The 18,948-nt window shown below is 50.1% G+C and overlaps 1 protein-coding gene across 2 annotated transcripts in view; it reads left to right on the top strand.

The window, feature by feature from the left end:
- The first annotated feature begins 1,599 nt into the window (after nt 1–1,599).
- The window catches only part of TBC1D10A (TBC1 domain family member 10A), a 31,255-nt gene continuing 13,906 nt past the window's right edge, over nt 1,600–18,948 (top strand). The window contains exon 1 of one of the 2 annotated variants that reach the window (XM_036123213.2): nt 1,600–1,890. In XM_036123213.2, the coding sequence (XP_035979106.1) occupies nt 1,682–1,890 (209 nt within the window). In that variant the 5' untranslated portion in view covers nt 1,600–1,681. The remainder of the gene's footprint in view (nt 1,891–18,948) is intronic. The other variant, XM_036123212.2, reaches the window with a different exon arrangement.

Genomic DNA, 18,948 nt, shown 5'->3' on the forward strand with positions numbered 1-18,948 from the left:
CCTTGGGCCCCTTAGCAGCCTGTCCCAGGCCCTGCAGCCAGGCCTGGCTCTTCCAGTCTTCTCCTGTTTCTGGGTCTGTCTCCCTCAGGTCTACAGGGACTATCAGATGACAACGTGGTTGCAGCTTATAAACTAAAAAGTACTGGGCTTAAGTGAGGAGCTATCATTATGGCTCCAAGAGTTGACAATCCTTGGGGTGGGAAGTAGGCTTTTGGGAGCTAAGTCTATATAGATACAATTGATCCATGCCTCCTGATATAAGCTGTTGTTGGTAAGAGCTAAGTTCAAATCCTGCCTCTGCCACAGCTATTGCTGGGACCTAAGCTTAGGCAGCTGATTCCACTTCCCTACACTTCAGTTTCTTTAACTGTAAAAATGGGACAAAATTGTATCTACCTCATTGCACAAAGATGATAACAGAAGGTGTGACCAATTTGGAAAACAGCTTGCCAGTTCCTCAGGAGGTTAACCAGTTACCATATAACCTAGCAATTCCCACTCCTAGGTATTTGCCCAAGAGAAAGGAAAATATATGTCCATACAAAAGCTTGTACCTGAATGTTGTTTCCCAAAAATGGAAACAACCCAAATGACCATCACTGATAAATGGATAAATAAAATATGGAATTTGCATTTGGTGGAATATTATTCAGGCACACAGAGGAATGAAGTACTGATACATACTACAACATGGATGAACCTTGAAAACATGCTGAGTAAAAGAAGCCAGACACACAGGCCACATATTGTATGATTCCATTTATATGAAATGTCCGGAAAGGGCAAGTCTATAGAAATAGAAAGCAGATTTGTGGTTGCCAAGGATGGGGAGTGACTGCTAATGGATAGGAATTTGTTTTGGGGGTGATGAAAATGTTCTAAAATTAGGTTGTGGTGATAGTTGCACAACTCCACAAATATGCTTTGAATTATACACTTTAAACGGGTAATTTTTATGGTAGGTTAATCATGTCTCAAGCTGTTGGGAAAAAGATTACAAGAGAAAGTGGATAGAACTTGGGGCAATGAGTAGCCCAATAAACGTTGGTCATTATTCTTATTAAATAGGTCTCCCAAGAGCTAATTTAAATCCCTAGAAGCAGTGAGCAGGGGCGGCGGAACTTTTAGCTCAGCCCGGGTCTTTAAGCCGTTGAGTGTCCCTGGGCGAGTCCCCGAATCCCGAATCCAGCCTGGGTCTCCTCAGAGCTTCTCATAAATGAATGGGTGAAACCATCCCTACCCATATCTCTTGGGTCTCGAGAGGAGCCTGGGTTCAGGAGGCAGATGCGGAATCCCCAGCGCACTCCCTCGGCCTCTAACCGAGCGGCGCAGCGGGCGACAGGCGGGCGGGGGCAACCCGGAAAAGCCCTGGGAGCGCTTTCAGGTAAGCTCTCTTGATTGACAGCCCGGGGGGGCGGGCTCCCGGTGACGGCTGCCCCGCCCCCTCACGTCGAGTCGGTTGGCGCCAGTCTAGGGAGGTGGGCGGGCCCTGGGGTCCGCGGCGCCCATTGGGCGTGGGGGTAAGCTCCCGGGAGGGCCTAGGGCCCCGCCCCTGGCCTTGAGGCGGCCAATGGGCGCGGCGCATGGGCGGAGCGTCGGCGGCGTCGGCGGCGGCCCGGAGGCTGAGGCGGCTGAGGTGGCTGAGGTGGCCGCTGGGGCTGAGGCGGCGGGCGCGGCCGGGATGGCGAAGAGCCGCGGAGAGAACGGGCCGCGCGCGCCCGCGGCCGAAGGGAGTCTGTCTGGGACCCGAGAGAGCCTGGCCCCGGGCCCCGACGCCACAGCCGCCGACGAGCTCAGCTCTCTCGGCTCGGACTCGGAGGCCAACGGCTTCGCCGAACGCCGCATCGACAAGTTCGGCTTCATCGTGGGCTCGCAGGGCGCCGAGGGCGCGTGAGTAGCGCCGGGGCTCGGGGCTGAGGGCCGGGGCTGGGCGCGGAATCCGCGCGGGGGGCCTCGACGCGGACGGAGCCGCCCTCTGGACGGACCGACACGTTCCCCTCCCAGCCAGAGACCAGCGACCCCTCCCCTCCCTGCCCCACCCCCACCTCCTCCCAGGCGGAGTGACCCGCCCCTCACTCACGAGCCCGCTTCCGACCTAAGGACAGACAGGCCAACCCTACCTCCCCTTGCCCCCGCCCTCCAGACACATTGACCCGCCCCCAGGAAGCGCCCACAGTGCCCTCCTCCCAACTGCGGGACAGAACGACAGACACCTGGCCCAACCCCACTGCTGCCACCGCAGCCTTAGGCCTGATTGTGCCACCCCTGGGAGGCTCACAGATGGCTGCCCCTCCCCCGACAGATATCCTCTCTACCCCCATCCCCCAAGACCCACAGACGCCCTGTCTCCACTCTGCTACCCCCACACCAGGGAGATACCTTAGGCAGACGGACTTCAAAGGGGCAGACTGCCCTGCCCTCATTCCACTCCAGGACAGACTGACCCTTACCTCAAGACACGCAGACTTCTGGGTGGACTGGACTGACATTGATCAGCAACCTCCCAGACAGTCCCACCCTGGGGCAGGTAGTCCCTTCCCTTCACGGAAGGGTCACAGAGTGCTCTCCTCCCCCTTCAGAGGCACATTTCTCTGTCACTGGCAACAGGTGGGCAGACACTCCCCCTTCCCAGGACCCACAGGGTGACAGTGCCTCACCTCCAGGACAGACAGTTGGCTGTCTCTGTGTATGCTGTGGAAACACCCACCTCCTCCCAAAACACAGACTCAAGGGGGCAGTCATAGAGACAGCAGGGTCCCTGCTGGTAGCACACCCTGATCCCCACCCCCAGAGCATCCAGGACCCAGCTGGCAGGCAGAGAAATGTGAGGCAGTCTCCAAGCTGGGTTACTGGGCAGCCACACTGCCCCACAGAACCCTCTGAGCCTCATCCTCACAGAGATCATATATATGGGCTGGCGGTCCCCTTAAGAAGGATAGACTCCAGGCCCCACTCCCATCCCAGCTGTCCTGTCACATGAGACTAGTGTTCTGCACAGAAATGACAAGCCTCCCTCATGGTGTGCCTCCCCTTTGACAGAGAGCCTCACATAATTACCTGTGGGCGCCCATAGGACTCAGCCAGGACCCTACTCCAGATGGTCCTTTGTCCCCTTCTCTGACTGTCCAAGACTCCCCCAGCCTGTCTTATGACTTATGAAGGTGCCTTGACCATCTGTTAAGAACCCCACCCCACACAAGCAGCCCCATAAAGGTCACTTCCGGGATTTTACCCAGTCCTAAAGCCTCATATTTACCAGGCCTGCTTCTCCTTTGGAAAAATGTAGCTCCCTCTCCTAAGGAGAGTTCTCTCCTACCCACTGGATCTGTCTCCTCCAGCCTCTCCCCACTTGCTCACAGCAGGCTAAACATTGCCCAGTGCAGGACGCAGAGAGCACCCCTTATCTGATGCCTCACCTTGATTTGATGCTTTGTCACAGCTCCCCTGGGATTAGCTTGTGAGAAACCAAAGGAGACCTTAGGGTATGTTTTTTGAATTGAGGAGCAGTCACTAGGGATTAGGGCCCTGAGAGGGATGGGGTCTTGACAAGTGGGAAAGGAGTTCCCAATTGCATTTGTGGGTTCTTGGAAGGAAGAGCTCAGATTTGCTGGTGAATTCTAGGAGATAAGAGTTCCTACTGCATTCTTATAGGCAGTTAACCAGATATCAGGGTACAGAGCAGTGTGATATAGTGGGAAAAGGCCAGACTTAGGGGGAAAAAAATCACACTTGCTGGCTGTGTGACCTTGGGCAAGATCCTGAATCTCTGAGCCTGTTTGCTCACCATAAAAGGCAACAGTAACATGTACTCCCAAGATTACTGTGGGGATTAAGTGAGCTCAGGTATATGAAGGTGCCTAGCACAGTGTCTGACCCAGGTAGTGGCCTAGAAAATGTTAGTTTCCTTTCTTTTCCTTCTAAGGGTCTGAGAATTGATGAGAAGAATGAGGGCGTACCTCTGGTATTTATGAACAGAGAGACGCCCCAGTGGGAGCACCTCCCTTTGGCTGTGTTCCCCCACCAGGCAGCCAGACATCTGTCTTCCCCACACTCCAGCCACAAACCCAGGCTTTGCAGATGCCCTCAACATCACTGGTGTTTATAGAACTGGGGCTGAGGTGGGATCCCAGGTTCCCTCCTCTCTCCCTGCCTCACTTTCTTGACCCTGTTGATCAACCTAAAATCTCTGGTGTCTGAAAGCTTGACTGTGCCTGCTTAGTTTATATTGTGGTTCCGAAGAAGCCAAAAGTAAGTCCCTGCCCAAGGTCAGAAGAGGGGAAGTTATGGAAAGTTTCAGGGTGACTGCCCTAACGCTAATCTCATGGTTAAGGGTGCTAGGAGTCCATGTGCTATCCCAGAGAAGTGAAACGTTAGCACTAATGGCTGCAGTGGAGAGGGCAGGGACTCTGGCTCCAGATTAAAGGTCCATTTCAGCCACCGTGGACCAAAGGTTGTCTCAAGACGGTCGGTTTTGGCAGTTGCCAGGGGCTTAGGGGGTGGGGAAGAAAGCAGATCAGAGGCTACCCTGTTCAGGTGACTGTTAGGTGCCTGGCCTGAGCAGATCATAAAATCATAGACTATTGAAACTGGAAGGGATCTTTTTTTTTTTTTTTTTTTTTTTTTTGACAGAGACACAGCGAGAGAGGGAACTCAAGCAGGGGGAGTGGGAGAGGGAGAAGCAGGCTTCCCGCCGAGCAGGGAGCCCGATGCGGGGCTCGATCCCAGGACCCTGAGATCACGACCCGAGCTGAAGGCAGACGCTTAACGACTGAGCCACCCAGGTGCCCCAAACTGGAAGGGATCTTAAGAGATTGACCCAGCTTAGCCTTTACTTTTACAGATGAGGAAACAGGCTCAGAGAGGAGAATCACTTGCTTAAGATCACACAGCATATTAGTTGGCAGAACCAAGACTTGAACCCAGGGTTTCTGACTCCTAGGTCAGGACAGTTTCCACTGCCTTCACCATCCATTAATATGGCCTATGGCCCCAGCAGAAAATCAGGTGCTGGATAGGTGGAACAGAAGGTTCTTAGCAGGAACCTGCCTGCCCTCATCTTCCCTGACTTAGCTCAGCAGTGTAGGAGGCTAACAAGGACAAGGCCAGCAAGGGTAACAATATGCTGTCATCACTGGTTTATTAGACTGAGCAGCTTGAGGGCTGGGACCAGGCTTATTCACCTTTTTCCACTCAGGCCTGCAGAGAAGTAAATGCTCAATTAGTATTTATTTACTGAATGACATTTACTGACAGACATTTCAAGTCAAAAAGCTGAAAGTGACCCTAGAGATGGCTGTCATCATACAGATAGGTAAACTGAGGCCTGAGAAAAGTGATTAGCCTCACCTCTTCAGTTTGTTAGGATCAGAGCCAGAAACTAATCCCAGAACTTCTGATTCCCAGCCCTAGGCCCTTTCTACTTCTTTACCTTGTCTGTCTTTTGAGCCTACTCTACAGGATACCTTTGGTGAGCCTGTGATAGTCCCTGCCTGCTCGTGAGCAGTAGCCAGTAAGTGAGGAGAGAAAGAAAGAAACCAGCCAGCAAAGGGCCCTGTGGTTGGCAGGCACACAAACAGAGGTGCTGGCAGCATTAGTTCTTTTGGCTTGGCTGGGGGCTGAGCTGGTTGTTGAAGCCCAGGAAGGACCAGAGGAGGAAAAAGAAGTGTTCTCAGTGGAGAAGGGTAGGAAGAGTGATGTTACCATTCCTATCACTTTGGGGTAGGAAGAACAGATCTATATGGGGAGGTTCCTTCTGTAGCATAGAGGAGGTGGTCAGGAAGGGAAAGAAGGATACCAGTTGGATACCAGGTCTCCTGACCCAAGGGAGATGGCCTGAGAGAGGTGGGTTCCTGACCTCCCTCTTTTCCCATGTGATTGCCAGGAATGGCTTCCTAAGGCTGGAACTTCCCACCTAGTTTCAGTCTGCTCTGTGCTGCAGGCCAGATGAGGTGAGGAGCTATGCTTTCTGGGATCCCGTGGGTGTTGGCTTCCTGCTAGGGAAGAGAAGGATCTGAGCTGGGTCCAGAGAGAAACATCTGGAATAGTAGTATTGTCTTCTGCTGATTCAGTTCTCTTGTCCCCTGGGCCCTCCACTATTCCTAGCCAACTGTGGCAGCCCTGTGGCTTTGGAAATCGTAGAACTGGCTTAATTGGCATCCCTATAGTTTGGTCTGTGCCAGTTTTTGTTGGGGCAGGGCCAGGGCCCTCCTGACAGGCCACAGCCTGTCTCCCTGCCTTCCCACCACCTTCTCCAGCTTGTAAGCTCAGAGCATCCTCTTTTCTTGAGCTATTATGGTTCCCAGGAGAGCATGGAACTGGCAGTGGAGTGGTCCCTGGGTGGTCCATCTGGAAGGAGGCAGCTGCACATGTGGAGCCCTGGTCTGTGACTTTAGACCACAGGCCGTCCATTTTCTCTTTTCTCCAGCTTCAAAGGAAAATCCAGTTTGGTGGCCTTGTGGGTGTTCTGGGGCCTCAGACAAGACTTGGTGAAGTAGGAGGCCAGTGCACCAGCTGCTGCCCTGGGAAGGTGCCTGTGTGTCCGCCTGATAGGAAATCCTAAGCTGTGGGAAAGAGATAAGGCAGTGGGCCCTACTTGATGTTTTGTCCTCCCAGCATCTGGGTCTGAAACAGGACCTCCAGAGGACCAGTGAGGCCTGGCTCTGGTCCAGCCACCCAATCTGTTTACACTGAGGTGGGGGGAAAGAAGATGCTCTGTGTTCCCTCTTCATACAAACTCTGGAGTCTGGTTGTGTTTGTGACTTTGGACATGTTGCTTCACTTTACTAAGCCTCAGTTTCTCACTGTGAAATGGTTGTGATAATACTGATTTTTGCAGGGGTTTTTGTGAGGTTTACAGGAGCTGATGTTTGAAAAGAGTCTAGCACACTGTAAGTGCTCAATGAATGTTCTTGCTACCTTTTTTTTTTTTTTAAGTAATCTCTATACCCATTGTGGGGCTCAAACCCATTACCCCGAGATCAAGGGTTGTATGCTCTTCTGACTGAGCTAGCCAGGCACCTCTGTTCTTGCTCCTTTTTAAGATTGGAGTGGCTGGTGTCCCGTCTTTTCATTTTCTACTTGGCATCTCTAGATACGATGATGAGTGTCAGTGAGGTTCATTCCCCTGTGAGCAGGAGTGAACCGTAACCAATGTTGCACCCTCACTTTCCCCTGAGAGGGGCAGTTATCCCCATTCTATGGATGAGCACACCAAAGATCTGAGAAGAAAGTGCCCAAGGTTTGCCAGCTGGTAAATGGCAGAACTAGGACTAGAACTACTGTTTCTCAATGCTAAATCCAGTGACTAAGCCTTGCTCAGGTGGCAGCAGGCAGATGACAGGTGCTCACTAGTCCCTGAGGCCCCCACACCCAGAGCAGGAGTTAGCAGGAACTTGGCTACGTCCCCATCCTGGTGTGGAGGGCAAGGTAGGTCTCATGACAGCAAAAGTCCATAGCCAGCCAAGTCAGAGAAGGAACCAGTGAGAAAGATACTTGGGGAAGCCCTGAAAGCATGGCCAGATGAGGCCTGGTCTAGCCCTCCCATAGGCCAGAGTCCATGCTGCATTGCTGTTGACCCCAAAATACTGCCTAATGGTCATCTGACTTTGATGTCCGTTCTGTGCCTTTGTTTCTTTGTAGCTAAGGCAAGAATTATGCTCCCTGTACAGGTGAGGAATCCGAAGCTTGGAAAAGCCTTGCAGTTAGTTAACAATGGAGCCAAATTAAGGAGGAATCCCAGATCTTCTGATTCTCAGCCTGCTCCTACCCTACATGTCACTCACTGCCCATTCTCTTCCTGACTCCCAGCCAGTTGAGCATCCAGGCCAGGATACATTGTCCACCAGAGCAGAACCCAGCCATCATCCACCCATTGTCAGTGCCCTAGCTGATGACTTTATCCTGCAGGCAGTACATGTGAGGGGGAGGACGCCTCCTTTAGCTGCTTTGCTCTCCTGGGCCCAATGACCCTCCCTGGCAGGGAGGAAACTGTCCTGTCTGCCCCACTGGCAAACCAACACTCCTGATGCTTCACCTGCTTAGAAGCCTCCTATCCAGGATTTCAGGGCAGCTGCCAACTTTGGCTTTATTTATCTCACCTTTCTCTTTCCTTTCTTATCCCACCCCGCCCTCTGCATGCCCTCTGCAGCTCCTAAGAAACTGTCACAGCTTAGTTCTTCACTGCTCATCAGTTAGGAAAGTAGGCAGCAGACTCAGGAGACTGGGAGAGAAACCCAAGTCTTACTTTTGCCAGCTTATCCATCTTAGTAGTGAGTTTATTTACCAAACATTTATTGAGCACCACTCTGCCAGCCCCTGTGATTCGGACAAGGGATACAGAACTGAACAAGGCATTTGTGTCTTGTTGCCCTCAAGAGGTTCACAGACTTGTTGGAAAATAGAACCACAAACAAATCATTACCGTGTTGAGCAGTAAAGGCTATAATTGAGGTGTGTGGTTGCTCTGAAATATATAGGAAAAGGCAGCCAGCTCCATCTATAGGAGCCCAGGAAGAAGTGACATTGATCCAGGCCTCAGAAGGAGCAAGAAGGGCATTTCATTGGGTGGGAGGGGACCTATGTGCAAAGTACCCCCAAAAGCCAGCTGTTTGAGAAATACGGTGTGCAAGAGCGGAGGTGACAAGAAGAGCAGAAGGCAGGAGGAGAATGTGAAACAAGGGGAGGCTAGGAAAGTAGGTTGGGTGGACCATGCATAGCCTGGAATGTCAGACTGAGGCCTCTTGTGTTTCATCAAGGTCAGTCTGGTGCTGCTGTAGACAGGAGCTGGACCGCAGGCAGTGAGACCAGTTGAGGGAGTTCAGGACAGCCCAAAAAGGCAATGGAGAGGCCTGGAAGAGGTTTGGAGCTATGAGGATGAAGAAGCCAGCAAATCAGTAAGGCTTGATGCCTAACTGGCTTTGTGGACTGATGGGGAATTGGGAAGGCTTGGGACAAGATGAAGTGGCCCTGATCTCTCACAGAACCCATACTGGGGCCCTTTGACCACAGGGAGGGAAGGCCTGAAGTGGACATTGGGCTGCTGCTGACTCTGCTTTGTCACAGCCTTGGGCTCCCCAAGGTGCCTGGCATGGCTGGGATGCCCAGAACACATCAAGGGATTCTTTGTCTCTCTCCAGTAGGAGAGCGGGTTAGCTGGCCTGGTTGGGGTGGGGGGTGGGGTGAGTGGTACTGAGCTTTGTGCTCTCTGCCCAGTAAGCATATTGGATGGCAAAGAGGCCTACAAGGAGAGCCAGACTCCTCTCCAAGGAGAGAGGAGTAAGGCCTGAGGGCATGGAAAACCAGCCTTAAGGTGGCGTGCAGCTGGAGAGGGTAGGTGTGGGGCTTTGGGCATAGATAAACTGATCAATGGGAGGCACATGGCAGCCAGGGCCAGCTTGACCTCACCCTGAGTCTTTATTGTGTTCCTAGAACTGGGTCCTCAGCTGGGGCAGGTGGAAATAAGTCCTGTACCTGTGAGAAGGTGAACCCCTTAGCACTTAGGGGCATCGCCAGCCATTTCTCAGAGATGAAAGAGTCTGGCTGGAAATGTGGATTTAGGCTAGTAGTGGGAAAGGGCTCTGAATGAGGCAGAGGAGTCAAGGTGCTGGTGTTGGCTCCACTACTGACCCTTATGGTGTGTGACTGAGGTATGTCCTCTCTCCCGACCATGAGGCTAATGCTCCCTGTTTCTCACAGCGCTTACTATGTGTGCAGCTGGGGATGGGGAATGGGGGATGCAGACCTGGTCCTGCCCTCCCAGGACTTACAGCCTAGCAGGGAAGTCAGATATTCAATAGGTAATTAAAGGCGTGGCCTGTGTACAAAAGGATTGTGAGGATCAAATGAGATAACTGGATTAGGAGCATAGCATAAACAAAGACTGCTGAACAGGGGTCAGGAGACCTGAGTCCCTAGCCTCCTCAGTGGATCCCTAACTAGCTGTGTGACCTTGAGAAAATTGCTTAATCTTTCTAAGCCTCAGTTTCCCTCACATATAAACCAAGGCAGTTTTAATGGGATGATGTTGAAGAGCTCTTCTGCTTCTGAGACTGACCTTGGAGTATATGAAAAATGCTTTGAGAAGTTTTTTATGAGGTACCATGCAAGTGCAAGGGGTCGTCATGGCACAGCCCACAGAGACCAATTCTTCCAGCATGCTCTGTTCCTCCTGTGGGAGGACCTCTCTTTGTGTGTAGTACCAGTGACCCTCATGTCTTTGGGAGTATAATCAAATCAAAGGATGCTCTGATTTGTCTAGCTCTTTAGTCTGCAAAGTGCTTTCATTCTCATTGCCTTATAGTAGTCCTTACAGGAGCAATGGGAAATCTGTAGGATAAGTTTTATTTTCCTGTTTACAGCCAAGAAAACCAAAGCTAGGCAAGTGATGGAATTGGGCCTGGAACCCAGGATTCCTCCTTTCCAATTATCTATCTTACCAAAGCTGGTGCCCACTGTGTGGCCTCTCTGGGCCACCTCCCTCCGCCCCCCTCACCCATCCCGGCTTTAGGACTTCAATCCAGCCCTAAGTGTCTGTGCTTCTCCTGGTAGGCTTCTCAAGTTGTTTTGAGGTGTTGTGATGAATGGTACACTTCCTGTCCCAGATCTTCACACACAGCCCCTCACATGTACCCTAAGACAAGGCAGGAGCAGCTGGCTAGTGAGGGGGCTCAGGAACATAGTGCAGAGAACTCTTGTTCCTCCTGAGTGCACTCTGGGCCCTGGGCTCTGTGTGTCCAGGAGCGTTTCTTCCCAGCCAGCCACTTTTGGAGGACGCTGCTTCTTTCCTTTCCCTTTCTGTCTTGGTTTCACAAAAAGGGAGAACCTAAATTTGGGCCTGGGGAGCCTGGGTTCAAGACACCAGCATACCTGGCTCTGTCACTTTCTAGTCATGTGACTTTTCTGAGGTAAATGGGCCAGGTGGTGGCACTGGGAGAGAGGGGGTGTTATGAGGATTAAGAGAGGTGATGTTGGTAAAACACCCAGCAGTGTGTGCCACAAAGTAAAGGTACAGGATGGCTCTTAACAATTCGAGTGTGAATTATCCTCTGAGGTTCACTTCAGGCCTTTGGCATAATGGTGAAGATCCAGATTCCTTCATGTGCTCTGCCCACCACCCTTGGGCCTTGGGGTAAGGCAGGAGCCAGTCCCACTCAGCTTGTGTCTGGAGCTTTCTGGCCTCCCAGGGCAAGCTGGGAATCCCCCCCATCAGTTCCTCTTTGAGTCATTTGGAACAGAGTCCTCAGGTGACCCTGACTTGGAGGGCCTGATCTTCCTTCTCTTTGGTCTGTGAAGATAAAGCAGAAGTGAGAATAGAGGTGGATCTGCTGAAAGATTCAACTTGAAGCATGCAACCATAGTGCTGCCTGGGGTCTCAGGCCTCCTGGGTAGTGACAGTCACTTGGGGAAGAAATCAGAATTTGTGTCATAATTACCACCACCCTCCCTGGGCTTTTTGTCCTGCCTCTGAGTGACCCCTTCCATCCTCCCAGCATAGTCACATGGTAATGCCATTGTACAGAGACGTCTGCATGGTGAACCAGACTGGACCATCATAATCTCCATTTTACAGAGGCAGATAACAAATCTCAGAGAGGTAAAGTGACTTGCCAAGCATCACATAGTTTATGGCTCTGAGTCCACAAAGTTCCCTGGGATCAAGGCTTGTGTGCACCTAGCCTAGTAGTCAGCACTCTGTGCTGGAGTTGAGTGACAGAGTAGGAGAAGAGCAGGGACTGCATTCACCACCCAGGACTGTCTTCTGCTCACCCTGGACCTTAGATAGTTACTGGCTTGCTGAAAACCTGTTTCTTCATCTGTGGAAGGTGGTGGTGGGGGGGGAGGAGGTGATAATTAGAGGACCTATTTCATTGGCTTGTTGTCAGAATTAAATGAAATAATGTAAGTTAAGTGCTGAGCATTATGTCTGTTGCATAGCAAGTGCCTGGTAAGTGCTCTAACAGACATTCAGTTACATTAATTGAATATTAGAATTATAATGTTGTAAAAGGCTGTCATCAAGCACATCTGTGCTCAGTCTTGTGCTGGGCTTCAAGGAAGATTCAGAGCTGGTATCAGGCCAGAGAGGGAATGTTCTTTATCAAGCACTTTTTGTATTTTGCCCACCTGATCTCAAGGTAAAAGAGTATTAGAAGAGTATTCCCATCTTACTGTGGAGAAGACTGAAACACAGAGTTCCTGAGATCACAAAGCTAATGATTCTGTCAACACACATTTATTGGGCACCAGTTAGGTACCAAGCTCTATTCTAGGCCCAGGACACACTGTGGAGAATGAGATGGGTAGAACCCTCCAGGAGCGCACCTTCTCATGGAATGCTGCCTCAGCAGAGCAGATAGTCGGGTGCGGAAGCCGTACCTGCTCCACTAGACTGCTCACATTCCCCAAACAAGCCGTGCCCTTTTCTGTTAACTTGTGCTTGCTCATACTGGGTCTTCTGCCTGCTGTGCCTTTTCCCCTTTCTCACCCTGGCCACTTCCTATCACCCTTCAAAGACCATCTCAAAAGTTAGCTCCCCTTTACCTGAACAACCCCCCAACCACTACCACCACTGTGGGGGCTTCTTGTAGTTTCCTAGCACCTTCTGCATGCTTCTGTGATAACACTTCCATGTGTACCAGTTATCTACTCACCCATCTGTCTCCTCTACCAGATTGCCCTCTTAGTTATCTACTCACCCATCTGTCTCCTCTACCAGATTGACCTCTTCAAGGGCAGGGACTGCATTTTATTCATCTCTTTGTAGATTCAGCCCTGGAACACAGGCTCTGGAGAAATGTGTATAGAATATAATGAGGGGCTGATTGTGTTCTGTCCCTGGAGTAGTTAGGAAAGGCTTTGTAGGCATGAGAGGGAGTTCTGAATGAGGCCATGGAAGATGAGTGGGACTGAATTGGAGTGGGGGCAGGGGTGACAGAGGGCCTTTTAGAGAGAGGGCCACCTAGAGATAGGGTTGGGGAAAGAAGAGGGATGTTAAGAGAAAATAGGAGGGGCTGAGAGCCAGGGCCTTAGGTTTCTTTTGGACAAGGAGAGGGCAGTAGGGAGCCTTGAAGGAATCAGTGAGTCAAACAGTGAGTCAAAACTAATTTGGTAAGATCTATCAATCAGATCTAGAAGTTTGGTAAGGATGGGTGAGGGGGCTGTACATGAATCAGGATGGCCCCTGGGTGTCCACAGTCAGATTGTGATCTGAGGACATGGTTGCCTGTGGGAAGTTTTGAGCACTACTCTGCCTGCTAAGAGTGGGGGCTTGGGGAAGGGAAGTCTTCTATTGAGAATAGTCTCCATACCTTTCTGCAGTGTCAGGGAGAGCTGCCCTGGGGGTTTCTGCTGTGGTCTATGCCTCCCTAGCTGGGTAGGGGAATGGGGATTCCTTGCTTTTTGGAGCCAGCAAGGTTGATGCCTAAAGGAACCATTTCTTCCGCTTGACATCAAGAAGGGTGGAGCTGAACAGAGTGGAGAGCTGGGCAGAGGCCCAGGGCAGCAAGGCCAGTGAAGGGTGGAGAGAACCTGTTTACCATTGTGTACTGACCCAGGGCTGGAAGGAGCAAAGCCAGGGAATTCCTTACGGGAAAGGGAGGCAGGCCCAGAACTAGCTTGCACTGGGAATTGGGGAGAGTGAAGCAAGCCAGACTCTCACCCAGACAGAGAGCCTGGACATTGCCTTACCCTTAAGTCAGTGGCTGCCAGGCCGCAGGAGGGAGCGCCAGGCTGCTGCAGACCATCTTCCTTTTCCACACTGACTCACAGCATGGCCTCGGGCAGATCACTTACCCTCTGGCTATAGGCCTCCCTGACTGTCTGGGGAGGAGGTAGACTTACTGGGTGATCTCACAGTCCTCCCAGCCCTGACTGTCGGCCATTTGCACCACCCCCCTCCAACCCACCCTCTTGCATTCCAGTTTCCTATCATCAGTTATTATGGAGCTGGCATAAAAGCTGTTTATACTTTCAGTCATTACCACCTCTTAGGTTAATGAACTCCAGAGGTTGTTACCCAGCGTGCAAAGTAGGTCAGCCTTTTGTTTATCCTCACTTTTTCCAGCTCTGGGAGAGGGAAGCTCCTCCACCCTTGTCCCTGGTTCAGTCATTGGCTGTGCTCTTTCTGCACATCCACTTCCCAATTTTCCACGCTTTCTTGTCGCTCATTCCTGCCCTTCTCGGCACAGAGGGTAGTGGTTCTCTACTGGGTGGTAAAGAAGAGAGAAGAGAATGTGACAGGCACTGAGGCCTTTAGATTATATTGAGGCCAGGTGGTGAGACACTTTATATTTATTGGATAATTTAGTGCTTAATTGGCAGCTTCCACTTCCAGACTGTGTAACCTTGGGCAGATTACTCAACCGTGCTGAGCTTTAGTTTTCATGTCTATTAAATGGAGATAATAAAAGCTACTTCCTTGGGGAATTGTGTGCATATGTAGTACTTGGCAGAGCTACTTCATGGCCAGTGCTGGAAATGTGTCCACTCTTACTGCCTCATGTGATCTTTACCGCTGCCCTCTAAGGAGGTAGCATTGCCCCCATATTACAGGTGGGGAACCTGCTCGGAGTGGAGCAGCCTGCCAATTTCAGACAGCTATAAAGTGATAGAGCTGGGATCAGAAGCCAGGAGTTATAGTCTGTGTCATTAAGTAAATTACTTAATCTCTCTGGGCGTCAGTTGCTTCATGGGTAAAATGGGCATAATCCTGCCCTGCTGCATGTGTATGTGCCTGTGTGTATGGGCCAGTTAGATGAGAAAAGGGATATGAAAGTACTAGGTAAGCTGCAAATATCAGTCACCTAATAGCTACCATTTGCTGGCTGCTCACCAGGCTGGACCCTTATACACATTTCTTCCTCACTGCAGTCTTGTAAAATCTGAGGTGTGTATTATGGTCCCACTTAAAGATGAAGAAGTTGAGACAGGGAACGCAAGTATTTTGCCTATGGTCTCCCAGGTGGAGGAGCTGGAATGGAAACCTAGGTTGGTTGGCTTCAAGATCCCCACTCTGTTCACTCTCCCCATACCTCAGCTGGCCTCCAGTGGTTGAGATGAGGAGGATCAAATCCTATAGTCTGTGACCTTAGGCTTTCTGTTTGGGCTTTGTTTCTCTTCAAATGAAGAGGCTTTCTGTTTGGGCTGGTTTGGAGAATGAGGCTTGGAGGAGGGGGTTAAAAATGGTTCCTTGGGATCAAGATTTATCTTCCACCATCAGATGAAGGGGGCATGGGCATGGGCACCATACCTGGTTGACTGCCAGCCAGAAGGGCTGAGGCGTGCTTGGGCAGAAGGCAAGTGGGGAGAGAGCCCCAGTCTTTGGTCTTATAGCCTTGGGAACTGGTCTTGTTCCTCTGAGCTCTTGCAAACTTCCAGCTTCTGGGTTTGGAGAGAAGGCTAGGAAACTGGGAGCCTGCAGAGCATGGGGTCAGGAGAGTATCACTGCTGCCTTGGGCCATGGCCTGGCATAGTACAGCTAAGCCTAGCTCAGCCTGAGAGCTCAACAGAATCTGGGATCAGTCATCCCCTGGCTGCCCAGTTTTGTCTCTTCTGTGCCTCTCTCCCTCAGGAGGGGGTGGCCAGCAAACAGCATTTTGCCCAGGCTTGCCATCTCCTGACTGAGGTTCTGCTTGGGAGCTGTGCCCATCCAGCATATTGGCTTCACTGAGCATTGCTGGGTATGGGCAGGCTTCTCCCTGGGTCAGTCAGAGCACTGGAGATGGGGATCGACTGTCTCTAGGGGCTTGGGGACCAAAGATAGAGCCCCACAGTGGCATCTGGAGAACGGCTGATTTCCTCACAGTCTTCCCAGGCGAGTCCAAAGCAGCACATGAGTCACTGTGGCAGAGGGGAATCCCTGGTTCTACCACTTAACTTAGTAGCTTTGTGACTTTGCCCAAGTCATATAACCTTTCTGATTGGGTCAAGTTTCTCAGGTGCCAAATAGTAATTAATCTATTAATTAGTGAGGGATCCACCTCACTGAGCTATTAGTGGCACAGATAAAATTGGCGTAAGCAGAAGTGGCTTGTAGCCCTGAATGCAATTCATATGAAAGTAATGATGTCATGAAGAAAAGCAAGCAGGCACCTGTTGAATACCTGTGAGATACTTGGTGGGAGTTACAGAAGTTCAAGACCCAGTCCAGTTAGGGACAGTGCTAAGCAATATGAGCAAGTTATAATGAAGTGCTCATTTCATCTCTTGATTCATTAATGAATTACTGCTGAAATCAGTTTTAGGGGATTGGGACCAACATTAAAAGAAGACAAAAGAAATAGGGGCGCCTGGGTGGCTCAGTCGTTAAGCGTCTGCCTTCGGCTCAGGTCATGATCCCAGGGTCCTGGGATTGAGCCCCGCATCAGGCTCCCTGCTCGGCGGGAGGCCTGCTTCTCCCTCTCCCACTCCCCCTGCTTGTGTTCCCTCTCTCGCTGTGTCTCTCTCTGTCAAATAAATAAATAAAATATTTAAAAAAAAAAAAACAAAAGAAATAGACTAGAATAATATAAAATTAAAATGAGAATTTCAGAATGCATATAAGAGTAAATTATTTCATAAAATGTATTTCCGTTTTATGTGTGTGTGTGTGTGTGTGTGTAAAAAATCTCCGTATAAAATGTATTTCTTATTGTGGGTCTCAGTTTGAAAACTTTGAGAAATAGTGTTCTAAGTCAAGATTGATGTCTTCAGGTTGGAGGACAGTTAATGAGATCGGGGCAGGCACGGAGACTATGTGAAGGCTGAGGGCTTAACCTGTAGGAGCAGAGGAGTATAGTATAAAGGTTAAGAGCATGGGCTGTGGAGTCAGGCAGGCTTGGGTTTGAGTCCCAGCTCTGTCACTTCCAGCTATATGGCCTTGAGTGAGGCACTTAACTTTACTAAGTCTTGGATTCTACTTCTGGAAAATGGAGAGAATGGTATTATGGTAGGGTTATTATGAAACAGGAATAGGAAGAAATTGGTAAGTAGTACATGATGTATAAATGGTAACTACTGTTGCTGCTGGTATTTGAAGCTGTGGTTTTTACTGATATATTGGGCTCTGAAAGGGTTGCTGTGACGTAGAGAGGGGAGAAGAAAGGGCATTCCAGGTAAGGATGGGTGGTTGAAAAGAGATAAGCACGTGTGTGCCTGGGATGAGACTGGTCTGGCTGAGATTTGTGCCGCCTTAAAAGAGGTGCTGAGATTATAGATAGACGTTATCAGGAAAATTTTGGCATTACATGGGGAAGAAAATTTTAATAGTAGAAACTTCAACAATAAGCTTATTGTGATAATGAGGCCCCATCCCTGGTGGAATTCCAGCATGGGTTGGGCCACTAGAGACTGTTCTCATTAGGCTCTTTAATTGCAGAGACTCCCTCAGGCCACCTTAAAGAAAGAGGGGTTTTCTGAAGGATAAGTGAAGCCCTCGAACTGAAGCATCCCTGACGTGCCATTGGTCCTTTAAACTGGCCATTTGGTCAGCTTCCCTGTCACTAGAAGCTGGCTCATGCTCTCCCTCCACTGTCAGGAGGAAATTACCTCAGATAGCGTCTACACCATCATGCTATTTGCAGGGACGCCCCTGACTCCATCTTCATCTCCTGGCTCCTTTCTGGGCATCCTTTGAGGATCAATTCACAATTAAAGTCATTCCAATCATCTAGGGAAACTGAGGTCCAGAGAGGGCACAGGGCTTACCTATTATGGAAGGGATTCCTATACCAGACAGTAGTCTGATCAGATGCCTTTCGAGATCCTGACTGGCTAGACTGAAGGATATGTGAACCTTCTGGTTTTTTTTTTTTTTATAAAGAATAGCCTGCAATTTTTTAGGAGCACATCTTGTGCATCAAGAGAAATCTATCTGCAGTTAGAGAGCACGTGATGTGCTGAGTGGTGGGTACAACCAGACCTCTAGTGTCTTCCTTTTCACCATCTCCAGGTGACTTAAACTCCTCTGCTATTGGAGGAGAAGCCACCCAAATGACCATATTTCCTCAAAAATTTCCTCAGTTTAAGGTTTTAAAAGCCAAATAGATCTTTCGATTGATGTGTACATTTAAAGTAGTGGTGGGTTTTTTTTATTGTTTTTTTTTTTTTTAAGATTTTATTTATTTATTTGACAGAGACACAGCGAGAGAGAGAACAGAAGCAGGGGGAGTGGGGGAGGGAGAAGCAGGCTTCCCGCCGAGCAGGGAGCCCAATGTGGGGTTCGATCCCAGGACCCTGGGACCATGACCTGAGCCGAAGGCAGACACTTAACAACTGAGCCACCCAGGCGCCCCTTTTTTATTGTTTGTGAGAAGATCTTGCCAAATCAGTGGTATAGCTTAAAATCAGTAGTGTCTTAGAATCCAGGAAATATGGTCGTTTGTTTTGTAACCAATTGAAATTCCGGTCTGAGGTTTGATGTTGGGGCTTTGAAACTGCTAAAGCTATTATCTGACATCATTTAAAGGAACACTGAACTTGAATGTGTTCCCCTATGTATCTGCAGTTGGGAGAATGGGTATCTCTGAGGCCCTGCAGTCAGATCTTATCAACAAAGACAGACCTGGAGGGTTGAGGTTTCAAATGGGCATGTATTTAATCACGTGGGAATTCACTGGAAGCTGGAACTCCCAGGCAAAAGCCTTGCCCTCTGTGAGCCTCAGTCTTCTCATCTGCTCAGTGGAAGGATTGGATCAACTATTATCCACATCCACAACTGCCAAAACTTCCTGTTAACATAGCGTGGGCATCCCCTTTCATTTAGTTAACTAGAAGACTCATGTGACTTGTATAAGCTAGTGGTTTGTAGGCGGTGGGAGGCAGCATGTCCTGTGATGTCTGGGCCTTTGGTTTCCGTTCCCTGCGTGTGTAGGGGTTGCCTGGAGACATACATCTGTCAGTAAATGTCTTGATATAAAGGTGTGGTCTCTGGTTTTCTCCTATGGGGAGGGAAAGGAAAGGAGTGTCCTCCTGTCC

Source organism: Halichoerus grypus, chromosome 13 (assembly GCF_964656455.1).
Source record: "Halichoerus grypus chromosome 13, mHalGry1.hap1.1, whole genome shotgun sequence".
In the NCBI taxonomy this organism is placed as follows: Eukaryota; Metazoa; Chordata; class Mammalia; order Carnivora; family Phocidae; genus Halichoerus; species Halichoerus grypus.